This window comes from Aspergillus niger (assembly GCF_000002855.4).
Source record: "Aspergillus niger supercontig An04".
NCBI lineage: Eukaryota > Fungi > Ascomycota > Eurotiomycetes > Eurotiales > Aspergillaceae > Aspergillus > Aspergillus niger.
The window spans coordinates 321,836-334,145 of record NT_166539.1 but is presented as its reverse complement, the minus strand read 5'-3'; the positions used below and the strand labels follow the sequence as shown (position 1 = coordinate 334,145).

The following is a 12,310-nucleotide window of genomic DNA, read 5'->3' as shown; positions in this document are numbered from 1 at the left end:
TCGAGGATTTCGTAGTAGGTTGGTTCGCGCGCCGAGGAGTAGGGTTTGGGGGATGATGAGGTGAATGTGCGGTATAGTGGTTTGGTATAGGGTGTGGTGGTGGTCTTGGTGGTGATGGTGGTGTGTCGGAGGCGGGTGGCCGTGGGCCGTAGACGTGGGAGGGTCATGATTCTTTTTGACGGTTATTTTGTGTTGGTTTCTTTGGGAATGATGTGTTACATTTAGGTAGAGGGTGAAATTAAGGGGAAATGGAGGGTGCGATTGAATGGAGGGAGAGTTGTTGGAGGTGCGACTTTATCGGGATAAGATGAGAGGAAGGAAATCCGCCGCTCTTCGGTAAGGCGGACTGCGTCATCGGTCGGGGTTTATCTGATCTGATCTGGTGGTGGACCTCTGCTTCTGAGTACTTCGTAGGATATACTTTGTACTACGTTGTATGGTGTTATGCTTGGGTGTAGATTGTGTATCTTGATCTCGGAATAATGATGAGATGATCTATATAGTGGTTTTATCATTTAATTTCTTTTCTTTCTTGTTCTGGTAGTTTATTGGACTGGTGTGCATGTATCGACATTGGTTCATTAATGGTGGTTTTGGACATCATTGTATGAATGTACTGCTTAGCCCATCTCACTAGTCCATTGGGTATTTCGTATGCATATTTCTCTTTCTTATTATCTTATACATTTGAATGGTCCAGTTAGGCAGGTTCCTGCAGGCTTCATGGTGCACGCGACCATGTGCAATGTTAGCGCACACTGATACAACCTATACATATAGGTCTCCTTTCATAACTGGTTTATAGTGATTAGTACTTTGAAGGCACTCGATCAGGAGCTGCAAGTTGTACCTGTACCTGAAGCTTCTCCACACTACATCGAATTAGACAATCAGCATGGGCTAAGATACTAACCAGTTGGCGCCGCGGATCCCTGAAAGCAGCCAAAGTCAACCTCAGGCTTGGCATTGACCGTCTTTTCCCCGACGGTTGCCGCTTGCCCTCATTTTTCTTTCCCCTCCATCAGCCCACCACCAACCCACCCCGGTTTGCCAGCTTTTCAACATGGCTGCCCAGGCTAGCGAGAAGCTGCAGAAGCTCGACCGTAAGTCACTGAACGATCCCGTTGCTGATCTCCGAACCCTCCTTTGCCATCCGCTTGCAGTAAGCTGATAAGATTTCCCCGCTCGCTCTCTAGTCAACGGTCAAAGCGGCGACGCGGAGGCGGACGCTCCTGCCGCTGGTCAAACACAAGCCGGAGAGGCGGAGGACGACTCCGATGACGATGAAGTAGAGGATGGAAATGCTGCCGGCGAGGGTGCAGCCAGCGGAGGTGCGCTTTCTCCACGGATACCTACCCCTCGGGCAAATTCCAGAATTCTCCCCGCACTGACCAAATCCGCGGATTTTCAGCCGCCAAGAAAAAGAAGAAGCGCAAGTCCAAGAAGAAGAAGAAGGGTGGCGCCAAGGTCCAATCCTCTCCTCCGCGCGTTCCCCTGTCGACTCTGTTCGCCGGAAAGGAATACCCCGAGGGTGAGATCGTCGAGTACCAGAATGAGAATTCGTACCGCACCACCAACGAGGAGAAGCGCTACCTCGACCGCATGAAGAATGACTTCCTGCAGGAGTACCGTCAGGCTGCTGAGGTGCACCGTCAGGTTCGTCAGTATGCGCAGAAGACCATTAAGCCTGGTCAGACCCTCACCGAGATCGCGGAGGGCATTGAAGAATCCGTCCGTGCCTTGACTGGTCACCAGGGTCTTGAGGAAGGTGATAACCTCAAGGGTGGTATGGGTTTCCCCTGTGGTCTCAGCATTAACCACTGCGCTGCCCACTACACCCCCAACGCTGGCAACAAGATGGTGTTGCAGCAGGGTGATGTCATGAAGGTCGATTTCGGTGCCCACATCAACGGCCGCATCGTTGACAGTGCTTTCACCGTGGCTTTTGACCCGGTGTATGACCCTCTCTTGGCGGCCGTCAAGGATGCTACCAACACTGGTATCCGCGTATGTTCTACCTTTCTGTCCTAATACTGGGTTTCTGGTTACTAACAGCTGCATGTAGGAAGCGGGTATTGACGTCCGCATGAGCGACATTGGTGCCGCTATCCAGGAAGCCATGGAGAGTTACGAAGTTGAAATCAACGGGACTATGTATCCCGTCAAGTGTATCCGGAACCTCAACGGTCACAACATTGACCAGCACATTATCCATGGTGGCAAGAGCGTTCCGATTGTCAAGGGTGGCGATCAGACCAAGATGGAGGAGGGTGAAGTGTTTGCCATTGAGACCTTCGGCAGTACCGGAAAGGGCTACGTGAGAGAGGATGTAAGTTGTTGACATCGATTGGCCAATATGTTCAATTTGCTAATTGTGATATGAAGATGGAAACCTCTCACTACGCTTTGATCCCTGATCACAGCCAGGTCCCCCTGCGTCTCTCTTCGGCGAAGAACTTGTTGAACGTCATCAACAAGAACTTCGGTACTCTTCCCTTCTGTCGCCGTTACCTCGACCGGTTGGGCCAGGACAAGTACCTCCTTGGGGTGAGTGGAGCCTCTGCGTCGTAAAGTGTCAATGCTAATCAGCTTGTGCAGTTGAACAACCTGGTTTCGTCCGGAATTGTCCAGGACTACCCGCCTCTTTGCGATATCAAGGGCTCCTACACTGCCCAGTATGAACATGTAGGTTATCTCACAATCTCAATCTCCATGGCCACGCAGCTAACCAGATGACAGACGATTGTCCTTCGACCCAATGTAAAGGAAGTCATCAGTCGCGGCGACGACTACTAAGGTGGATCTATCTTTGGTCGAGGGTTTGGGGATTGTACCACTCCAAATAGCCTCCTTTGAAACGAACCAAGTATATGAAATGCATGTTAACTATTGACCAATGATGCCCATGATTATTCTATTTCAGCTGTAGAACTACTAAACCACACCGAATAATGAAAGCGTACAGGAATCGGACCATCCGTGGACCCGGGTAGCCCCACGTGGAAAGCATCCGCTCCGAAACTCACGTTGTCTGTTCCTTGCGCTCTCCCCCATCAGCCCATTCCTCCCTCTTACTCTTCCTCACTCTTCCTCCTCGGTCGCGGTCATCTATGGCGTAAATTGCCACCTTCAAAGTCTGTCATTACACCCTTGCTCGTCCCTCGTTATGTCTTCGTCCGTCGTCGAAGCCACCGCGGATGCTTCACCGCATCTCCGCGTGTCCGCATCCAAGAAGAGCCAGGCTCCGCAAACCACCTCCGACAAAACAGAGCCTTCTACCAGAATCGATCCTCCAGAAGCCTCCGCGGTCGATGATCACTTCTTTTGGACATACACAGAGGAGCCGCATCGCTCCAGGCGACAAGCCATCATCAAAGCTCACCCGGAGGTATGCACATACTCCCCCGTGGCCTTTTCTACCAAAGATTCATTTACTGACATGACCTCCTTCGTGCTTCCTTCAGGTTACCAAGCTCTGCGGACCAGAGCCCCTGACCAAATATGTCGTTCTGGGCGTCGTCTCCCTTCAGATCCTCTGCGCCTACCTGCTCCGCAACACGTCCATGTTCGACTGGAGATTTCTCGCGACTGCATACGTGATCGGAGCCACCTCGAACCAGAACCTCTTCCTCGCCATCCACGAGATCTCCCATAACCTCGCCTTCCGGTCTGCTATGGCCAACCGTCTCTTGGCCATCTTCGCCAATATCCCGATCGGTTTGCCCTATAGCGCTGCATTCCGGGTACGTTGGACTATGACATCCAGAAGCATATAAAACCAAGTATACAAGAAGCTAACTTTTCCCGCTCCATAGCCCTACCATCTCACCCACCACAAGTCCCTCGGTGTCGCAGGCCTAGATACCGACCTTCCCACCGCCGTCGAAGCCTTCCTCCTCGACTCCCTTCTAGGAAAGGCATTCTTCTGCACCTTCCAGATCTTCTTCTACGCCGTCCGCCCCATGTTCATCTACAGCCCCCCCTTCACCTCCATTCACGTCCTGAACCTGATCACTCAGCTCACCTTCGACTACGCTTTGACCAAGTTCTGCGGCGGCTCCCTCCAACCTCTTCTATACCTCCTTCTGAGCTCCTTCCTAGCCGGCTCTCTCCACCCCTGTGCCGGCCACTTCATCGCAGAGCACTACTTCTTCTCCCGCGTCGACCACGGTACCGAGTCTATCCAAGAGCAGAAGAACAACCAGAAGAAGTCCCACCCTCTCGACTCCCTTCCCCCACCGGAAACCTACTCCTACTACGGCCCCCTCAACTTCTTCACCTACAACGTGGGCCTGCATAACGAACACCACGACTTCCCCGCTATCCCCTGGACAAGACTGCACGAGCTCCACCGCATCGCTAGCGAATTCTACGAGCCCCTCCCCTGCCACCACAGCTGGGTGTGGGTGATCTGGACATTCATCCTGGACAAGAACGTCGGCATGTGGTGTCGGGTTAAGCGTGCGCAGGGCGGTCGTCTCGTTGGTGGTGGTGGTGGTGGTAGCGGACGCGCAGGTGAAAGCATCTCGGCTTCGTCGGCTGGTCCGGAAGGGGAGTCGGGAGATGGGTGGAAGGAGAGTGAGATTCAGAATTGATTTGGATTATCATCTGTTTTCTCTACTACGTGTTGTTGTATCATGTGTACCGTGTGGACGGTATCGCTTTCGTAGAACCTGTTTTGCTTCATGACCTGTGACATACTATACTAGAGATGATATCCCATGGCTTTATTGTTTCCACGATGAACTAACCTGTGACTGGCTGACTGATTGACTGGGTGCTGGTGCCTGTTGATACTACGCTGGGATGGACTAACCTTATTTGCATGACATGTCTGTTATCTACCTACCTACTTATCTTACAAAGTACATGTGATATAGTTGAGTATGATTAGCTTGTGTATAGCTACTTAGTGTGGAGAATCAATTATTGTGTTTTCATCGCCGAAACAACTTTTTCGACACATACAAGTACAGAAACGCAAGGTGATAGACATTCAATGGCATCATCATGATTAGCTTTACTGCCTGACTGACTGAAACTATGGACGCGTGCATTCGTCTAAACGGTTATGTCGCTGGGAACACAAGACAGGACAAGGAGATGGAAAAGGAGACAAGAGAAAAGAAAGGGAAAGGAATCGCTAGGATAGAGTCAGGGGTAAGGCATCCGACCAATTGGAGAGTTGCAAGGGCAGAAAACAAGGGCCCACGCATGGACATTCCATGGAACGGACGGCCGGCCCTGCCTCCCATCTACTGCATCATCTCATCACAGCCGCCGGGAGCAATTTTAGAAGACTGAGGGTAAAGGTGTTCTGGTAACAGAAAATGGAAAGAAAAAGAAAAGAAAAATTTCAAGTGAAAGGCCGTACCGAGGTGCCAGATAAGCCAGCTGTGAACGGAGCGGCAGAATGGTAAAAGAGTAGGTATCACATGGACACCAACATTGCCGATGTCGACAAAGCTGTTAATAGGAAAATGGACACTCCAGAAGAGAATACAGTTGGTTGACAAAAGCGGATGGCGGGTAAAAAATGCTAAGAAAAAGAAGAGCAAGCGAGCGCGGAGCACATAGAAGACGAGTCGAAAGACTGAGAAATTAGAAGAAGAAGTATGCGATCAGGAAACTGAGGAGGCACAAGCCAGCGACCATCTGCACTGGCACGCCTGCCTCGGCAGATTGCGGCTGCTGCTGCACCAATGGCGCCGGCGCCTTTTCGGTTTCACCTCCGATCTTCCGCTGCCTCAGGCCCTGATCTGCGAGCTTCTCCTTCAGCGCCAAAATCTGCGCGTTAGCCTCGGACAATTGGGCTTTCAGATCATCGCTTGAACTTGCTGCCCCGCCCATCATGGCCGACTTTGTAGACGTGGCTGGGCTCTCAGCAATCGCTTGTGGGGTCGACACTTCCCGCTTGGGCTTATCGCTGAAATCTGGCGGTGGGATCGGTGACGTGTCGTTAGCGCTTTTAGCAACTGCTGCAGCAGGTGTCTGGAAGTTCGCATTAGGAGGAGAGGTGTAGGCTGGGGGTTCTTCTTCCGGCATAGTCTAAATAGAACAATTAGTTATCCGATGGCTGGAGATCCGAAAAGGGGTCGGTGAGGGGTTAGTTACGCCATTCGTTTCGGTGACTTGTTCGGCAGCTGAGGAATCATCTGCAGGCAACCAGTTCACACGGATCTTGCGTTCTTGAAGCGAAGCCTTGGAAGATTTCTCGAACTATGGGATTATGTTAGATTGCTGCCGGTGGGGATCACCATGAAAACAGACATACAATCGAAGTAACATTGGCGAACTCCATATCGCGAGTGACGGCAACAGTCTGGACTAGAAACTTGTCCTTGCACTTGGCATCATCTGCAGGTTCTTCCTTCATGGCCTGGAGCAGAACTATCGAGATCGTCAGCCATTGCGCAACGGCAACAATCCAACGAGGCACTGAGAAACCAACCTTGAACGTCGACATTCTTTCCAGGATCTATCCGGCCCGAGTTCGGGCGAACACAGTAACTATTTCATGTTAAACCCTTGTTGCAACGATACTAGTATGGCTAATGACGAAGGGGTGTGGCCACGTACTGTTTAGGGGCAGTCGTTTTAACCTGGAGGGAGATTCGTTGTTAGCATAAGACAATCCAAAGACGTTCAGGGAAGTCGATATAACCAACCTTGAAGACCACCGGCTCAGCGTTGTCATTCTTCAAATGCAAGATCTGGCACACCTCACGATCGAAGGGGCCTGGGGATTTAGTCAGCTCTCGGATACTTCCAGGAGGGGGGTATATAGATCGATTCAGGACACCACGTACGCTTGAATCCCAACTCCGGAGGCTCGAGAATAATAGACATGTTGAGTAGAGGGTGAAGAGTATGTCACACAGGAAGGAAAGGGATGCGCGGGTGAAGTAGTGTACAGAAGATGGTCCCAGCAGTGCGGGAGAGGGTGGCCCTTAGAAAGTTAGAATGAGAGTGCGCCGAGGAAAGAGGAACAGTCGCGAGTGAACACAGCAGCAGGACCCGCAGAAGAAATAGATACCTAACAAAGACTGGATGATAAGGAGGGAACTCGGTCAGATGTAGTCAACGACGAAGTGGATGCCAACCACGAGGCAGAATGATTAACTGTTCAGGCGCAACTCTCCGTTTCGGGGGGAGCGAAACGGATCCAGTTGGTCTCGCCGTCGCAACTGCTGGTTGGGCCGGGGTGCTGACTCAGCCGCGGCCACGGGGGCACTGGTCAGGTGATGTCATCACGGGGTCTGGCAATGGCCGTTTGAGCCTCGTTTCAAGCCAGCAAAGTACCTGCAGAGTGCAGGCAATCTGCATCATCACCCTCTTTTCTCGCTGTCTTCAGAGATGGGCAACTGCCGGACAGTGCTCACTGCGGTCGCTGTCCGCTTCCATTGTCTAGACTCCATCCACTCCATTGCTCCGTACCTTATTTACTACGGAGTACTCCTGTCGGTTCTGGGTCCTGACTCGGGATCCACTATATGACATCGTCTAAAAATAATCAATCAAATGGTTCGAGCTAAGTGTCCACTATCTCTAGAGATGTGCGGATGTCTTGCATACCATTAGCCTTCTTTTTCTTTTTAGTTTGAAACGGAGATTTTCCAGCTGTCACATTGCAATAGGGTGGTTGCTCTCTTTCCAGACACTTTGCCAGCTGGTCAATCTTGAATCACGACGCTATCCACTGACTCAATACGAGGCTATCTAGTCAGTTCCCTTACAGTACAGCCATCCAGGCACGCCTGTCACACCGAACTTCTGAAGATTAGCAGGCGCCATGGGTACGAAACTTAAAATGTTGAAGTGGGCTACAATGCCAACAGTGATCCTCGATCCGGGGCGCCCTATGCGCTTACTTTCCAGGATTTGCGCCAATCGTGCTGAACAGCTGTTGTTCGCCAAACACCACGCAAGCAACAAGCCATAGGTACCCAATCTCTTAGATTGGTCTAAGACGGCTGTCAGGCGCCAATAGCACACATCTTCCGGAGCCCATTGGTCGATCTGACTTGTACTGTCTGCTCTAACGTTTCTCGGGGGCCTTTTGAGGCATTTTCAGAATTCCATCATAGATCGGGTTTGCCGGCAATCTAACAAAGTCGAATCGCAGCTAACCGCAGCTCCCTTCTAATGACTGGCAATGAATCGTCCGATATGACGGGCGAATGAGTGTTACAAATCCTGCACGATCTGAAAATCAGACGCGACTCGGGTATCTAGATTGTCATGGGGCGTTTTGTGATATTGAAGCTCAACATAGGCGCTGTAAAAGTACGACCGGCTTTATACCGATTCTGAATTGTAGAATTACTTCTGCGCGACTAGTGTCCTGGGTGCGGATTTCCGTTCTGTTCAACCCGCACGCACTGGGCCTCAGACCATGGACATGATATCCATCCTGAACCGGGATTCAAAAACGTCTAAAGACAGGTACTGGTAGAAGACAACCATATGGGCTTCCCCAGCTGTACGAGCTCCAGAGAAAGGCTGGAAAGGTCCAGAACATTGGTGTGCCTGATGCCGCTTGGGGGGCGGCCTATCTAGGCGGCGGGACATTCCGCAGCCGGCCATCTATCACTCTGCTCAAGCTATCGATACGTCACCCACAAGCCCAGCTCTTCCCAACGCTCAAACATTTCCCCCCCGCTGTCGTCGCTTTCACAAGGCGCCATATTTGTCTATAGTTTTCATCAGGTCCGCTCGATACCATACTCACAACTCGACCAGACGCTCACCGAGCAAAGGCGATCCCTTTACCCCGCTTTTGAGACTCTACCACCACCTCACCCCGTCCGAACTCACTGGCAGCGTCACCATGGCCTCCTCCGATTTGGACCAGCTCATTGAGATGGGTTTTGATAAGGAGAGATCCGAAATTGCAGTGAAAAAGGGCAACGGCAGTATGTTACTTTTAAGCCCAGCTACATTGTGTCGACCGCTGACAGTCTTCTGTAACGCTCTACAGTTCAGGGCGCTCTCGAATGGCTGGAAGAAAATCAGGACAAGTCACTGGAGGAAATTAAAGAAGCGGAGAGCGAGGAGGGCCCTGCACTTCAGCCGGGAGAGGAAGCTCGCAGCTTGGTGTGCAACGAGTGTGGCAAGAAGTTCCGGAGCCATGCACAGGCCGAGTTTCACGCGTCCAAATCTCAACACGTTGACTTCTCCGAATCAACGGAAGAGATTGCACCTTTGACTGAAGAGCAAAAGAAGGCAAGGCTCGAAGAGCTTAGACAGAAACTAGCGGAAAAGCGGGCGGGACTGTCAGAGCAAGATAAGATTGACAAGAAGAGGAATGAGGTACGGATGCTTTTGACTACGATTGGAATCTAATTGCTGATTCTGTCTCAGGAAATCCGCAGGAAGAGCACGAAGGACTCCCAGGACGTTAAAGAAGAACTCCAGCGAAAGCAAGCGCTCAAAGAAGCTGAACAGAAGAAGAAAGACAAGCTAGCAGATATCGAGGCCAAGAAACGTGTCAAGGCTAGGATTGAAGCTGATAAGGAAGAACGGCGTCTGCGGGCTGAACGGGAGAGAGCTGAACGTGCAGGTGTAGCACCTCCTGCTCAGCCAGCACCAGCCCCGGCGGCCACCACGTCTGGACCCGTTGCCTCGAAGCCCGCCTCAGCCTACACGGAAACCCGCTTGAGATTCCAGACATCGAAGGGAAATATCATGAAGACTCTCCCAGTGACTACCACACTCTTTGAGGTCGCTGCAGCTCTGCAGCGAGAGGACGGCATAGAGGTACACAGCTTTGCGCAGAACTTTCCCCGGAAGGTCTTCGATGCGGAGTATTTCGGCGAGTCACTGAAGGACTTGGGCCTGATCCCTAGCGCGAGTCTTGTTGTCCAGTGATTACTCATACATCTGTGTTCCTTGCTGGAGCAAACCGAGCGTTGAAATAATGATACTCTACAAATCAGTAACTAAGTGGTGATGAGGTTCGTAATGATTTTGTTTGTGCCTTAAAAGCAAGGCTCGCATTAAGAATGTTATAGATTGTCAGCATCGCATGAGTTCAGCACAGAAGCTGAGAAGCAACCGAACGAAGTATAAGCATAGATTTAGCCTAGAAAATTGACATCATGGATTCTAGGTTTCTGAGTTCACTAATTGCTGTAAATTAGGCAGTCATTGCATGAGTGATACGCCGCAGGCAGCTATATCATCACGTGATGACGTGATAAGGCGTGTCGGCATCGATCACGCGTCGACACGCCTGGAGCTAGCATGCTTGATTGTCATTCACTAAATAACTATCCCACTGGTGGCTTTCAATGACCGTCCGGATTGTTATCTCACTATTCTTACTGCAACAATGCCCGCGTAAGTGAGCTCGGTGACCCCATTTCTCCTCTCCCCTCGTCAGTCTCCAGAGGTTAACCGCGTCTCTAGTGTTGGCGACCAGCACCGAGGGAACCCAGCGTCCATCATGATGCCCAACTCCACAGGGGCGATCACCGCAAACCCATTCGAAGAGCCACAGCGACGGATCAACGAGTACACTGCCCAGGAAATCGCAACTTTGCAAGCTCGTCTCGATAAGAAGCTCGGCCCCGAATACATCTCTTCCAGGCCTGGGGCTGCGGGACAGAGAGTACACTACTTGTCGGCCGATAAATGCATCAACCTGGCAAACGAAGTTTTCGGGTTCAATGGCTGGTCAAGCTCGATTCAGAATATTCAGATTGATTTCGTCGAGGAGAGTCCCAATACTGGGAAGATCAGCCTGGGTCTCTCTGTTATTGTGAGGGTGACACTGAAAGACGGTACATATCACGAGGTAGGCATCACTCTATTGCAGCGAGCCTGCCCTATATCTCAGCTAAGACACGAGTGGTGTTAGGATATCGGTTACGGTCACATCGAGAACTGTAAAGGAAAGGCTGCTGCTTTTGAGAAAGCTAAGAAAGAGGGGACAACCGATGCTCTAAAGCGGGCTCTGAGGAACTTCGGCAATGTCCTGGGCAACTGTGTCTACGATAAGGACTATGTGTCGAAGGTCACCAAAGTAAAGACCGTTCCGGTATGTGACCGAGGTGTGGACAATCTATTCACGACGACTGACACGCTCTAGGCCAAATGGGATGTCGACGAACTGCACCGTCACCCAGACTTTGTTCCCAGGAAAGAGCCCGTAAAACCAAAGCCCAGCCCGGAAGACGATGATCTACCACCTCGGCCAACGGATGTTGGCAAGAACAGTAGTATCGACGATTCGATGGCATTTGATGGTGACGGGGAGTTCGGAAGTAAGCAACAATGGCATGTCACGATCCCTTACAACCGCTAACCATCACCTTAGGTGACCTATTTGATGAAGCCGACTTCGGGGTAGGCGGAACAGGCAACCCAGACGAGGTAGTACTAGGACCAGAAACACAGAAGCAGCCACCGACGCCTCTAAATGGACCCAATGTACCTCTACAGCCATTCAATAATAACGCCCGTGCACCGATGAGGCCCAACCCAGCCATGGTAACTCCATCCAAGCCGGAACGGCCCTTCAACCCAGCTCCTGGTGCCAGACAAAATCCCGCTCCTCAGCCCTTTAACAGCAGACTCAACCCCTCCGCAGCCCAAAATCAGCAAGCACCTCAACGACAACCCATGGCCCCTCAAGGGCCCCAGCAAAACCTCCCCAACAACCGAATGATCCCACCAGCACAAGCAGCAGCAGCCGCATCAACCACGGGTGGTGCCGTGCCCATCAAACGTGAATTCGGGGCATCGACCACCAACGAACCTCCCAGACCCCAAGACACACTGCCCGGCACGCCCTCCGCATCATTCTTCTCAGCTCGCGCAGTCGACCTCCTCCGCGACAACCCTAACGGGATCCCATCCGGAGCCCCAGTCTTCGACCCACACGCGGAGAGTCCCTCCATCCGCAAGACCGCAGGCATCGACCACAACAAGAGTCTTCCTGTCTCCAGGCCCATGCTCGCCGGTGCCGGCGCCGCCTCCCCAGCAACCAATAACACCCGAGACTTCGTCAACCCATCTCAAGATATGAATCGCAGGATCGGTGCCCCGGGCATGAACAGTCCCATGAACAGACCCATGTCCACATCATCTTACCGGCCCTTGACACGGCCAAATATCAATGCTCCGGGTGCAGCTGCGGCCGCCAATCGTGCAACTACCCCGGGTCTTGCACCGCAGAACGTGAACGGGAAACGACCCCCTCTGTCTGATGTGACGAATGCCTCGAACCCGAGTGGCGGCAGCGGGCCTGCTCCACCAGGGGTCAGTGAGAATGACCCGAAACGACCCAAGGTAAACCCGGTCCTGG

General features: G+C 51.9%; 5 protein-coding genes across 5 annotated transcripts; 4 read left to right on the top strand and 1 right to left on the bottom strand.

Annotated features, from left to right (window-relative positions):
- Window positions 1–1,063: 1,063 nt before the first annotated feature.
- On the top strand, window positions 1,064–2,796 carry An04g01330 (uncharacterized protein; the record flags this gene model as incomplete). The annotated part of the gene is made up of 7 exons (XM_059747314.1): window positions 1,064–1,103; window positions 1,197–1,331; window positions 1,457–2,007; window positions 2,066–2,329; window positions 2,386–2,547; window positions 2,599–2,685; window positions 2,740–2,796. The coding sequence occupies 7 exons, from the start codon at window positions 1,064–1,066 to the stop codon at window positions 2,794–2,796; spliced, it is 1,296 nt and encodes a 431-aa protein (XP_059600479.1).
- Window positions 2,797–3,166: 370 nt separating this feature from the next.
- On the top strand, window positions 3,167–4,595 carry An04g01320 (uncharacterized protein; the record flags this gene model as incomplete). Its single annotated transcript, XM_001401460.1, has 3 exons — window positions 3,167–3,388; window positions 3,465–3,743; window positions 3,816–4,595. 3 exons carry the CDS (start codon window positions 3,167–3,169, stop codon window positions 4,593–4,595), a joined length of 1,281 nt encoding a protein of 426 aa, XP_001401497.1.
- A 1,006-nt stretch (window positions 4,596–5,601) lies between these two features.
- On the bottom strand, window positions 5,602–6,849 carry An04g01310 (uncharacterized protein; the record flags this gene model as incomplete). The annotated part of the gene is made up of 7 exons (XM_001401459.3): window positions 5,602–6,048; window positions 6,115–6,219; window positions 6,275–6,390; window positions 6,452–6,510; window positions 6,580–6,602; window positions 6,669–6,739; window positions 6,810–6,849. The coding sequence occupies 7 exons, from the start codon at window positions 6,847–6,849 to the stop codon at window positions 5,602–5,604; spliced, it is 861 nt and encodes a 286-aa protein (XP_001401496.1).
- Window positions 6,850–8,830: 1,981 nt separating this feature from the next.
- On the top strand, window positions 8,831–9,870 carry An04g01300 (uncharacterized protein; the record flags this gene model as incomplete). Its single annotated transcript, XM_001401458.3, has 3 exons — window positions 8,831–8,915; window positions 8,981–9,312; window positions 9,364–9,870. 3 exons carry the CDS (start codon window positions 8,831–8,833, stop codon window positions 9,868–9,870), a joined length of 924 nt encoding a protein of 307 aa, XP_001401495.1.
- Window positions 9,871–10,333: 463 nt separating this feature from the next.
- Window positions 10,334–12,294, top strand: An04g01290 (uncharacterized protein; the record flags this gene model as incomplete). The annotated part of the gene is made up of 5 exons (XM_059747313.1): window positions 10,334–10,341; window positions 10,411–10,798; window positions 10,862–11,041; window positions 11,093–11,267; window positions 11,321–12,294. Coding segments are annotated over 5 exons (1,725 nt in total), but the record flags the coding sequence as incomplete, so codon positions are not given.
- Window positions 12,295–12,310: the final 16 nt, after the last annotated feature.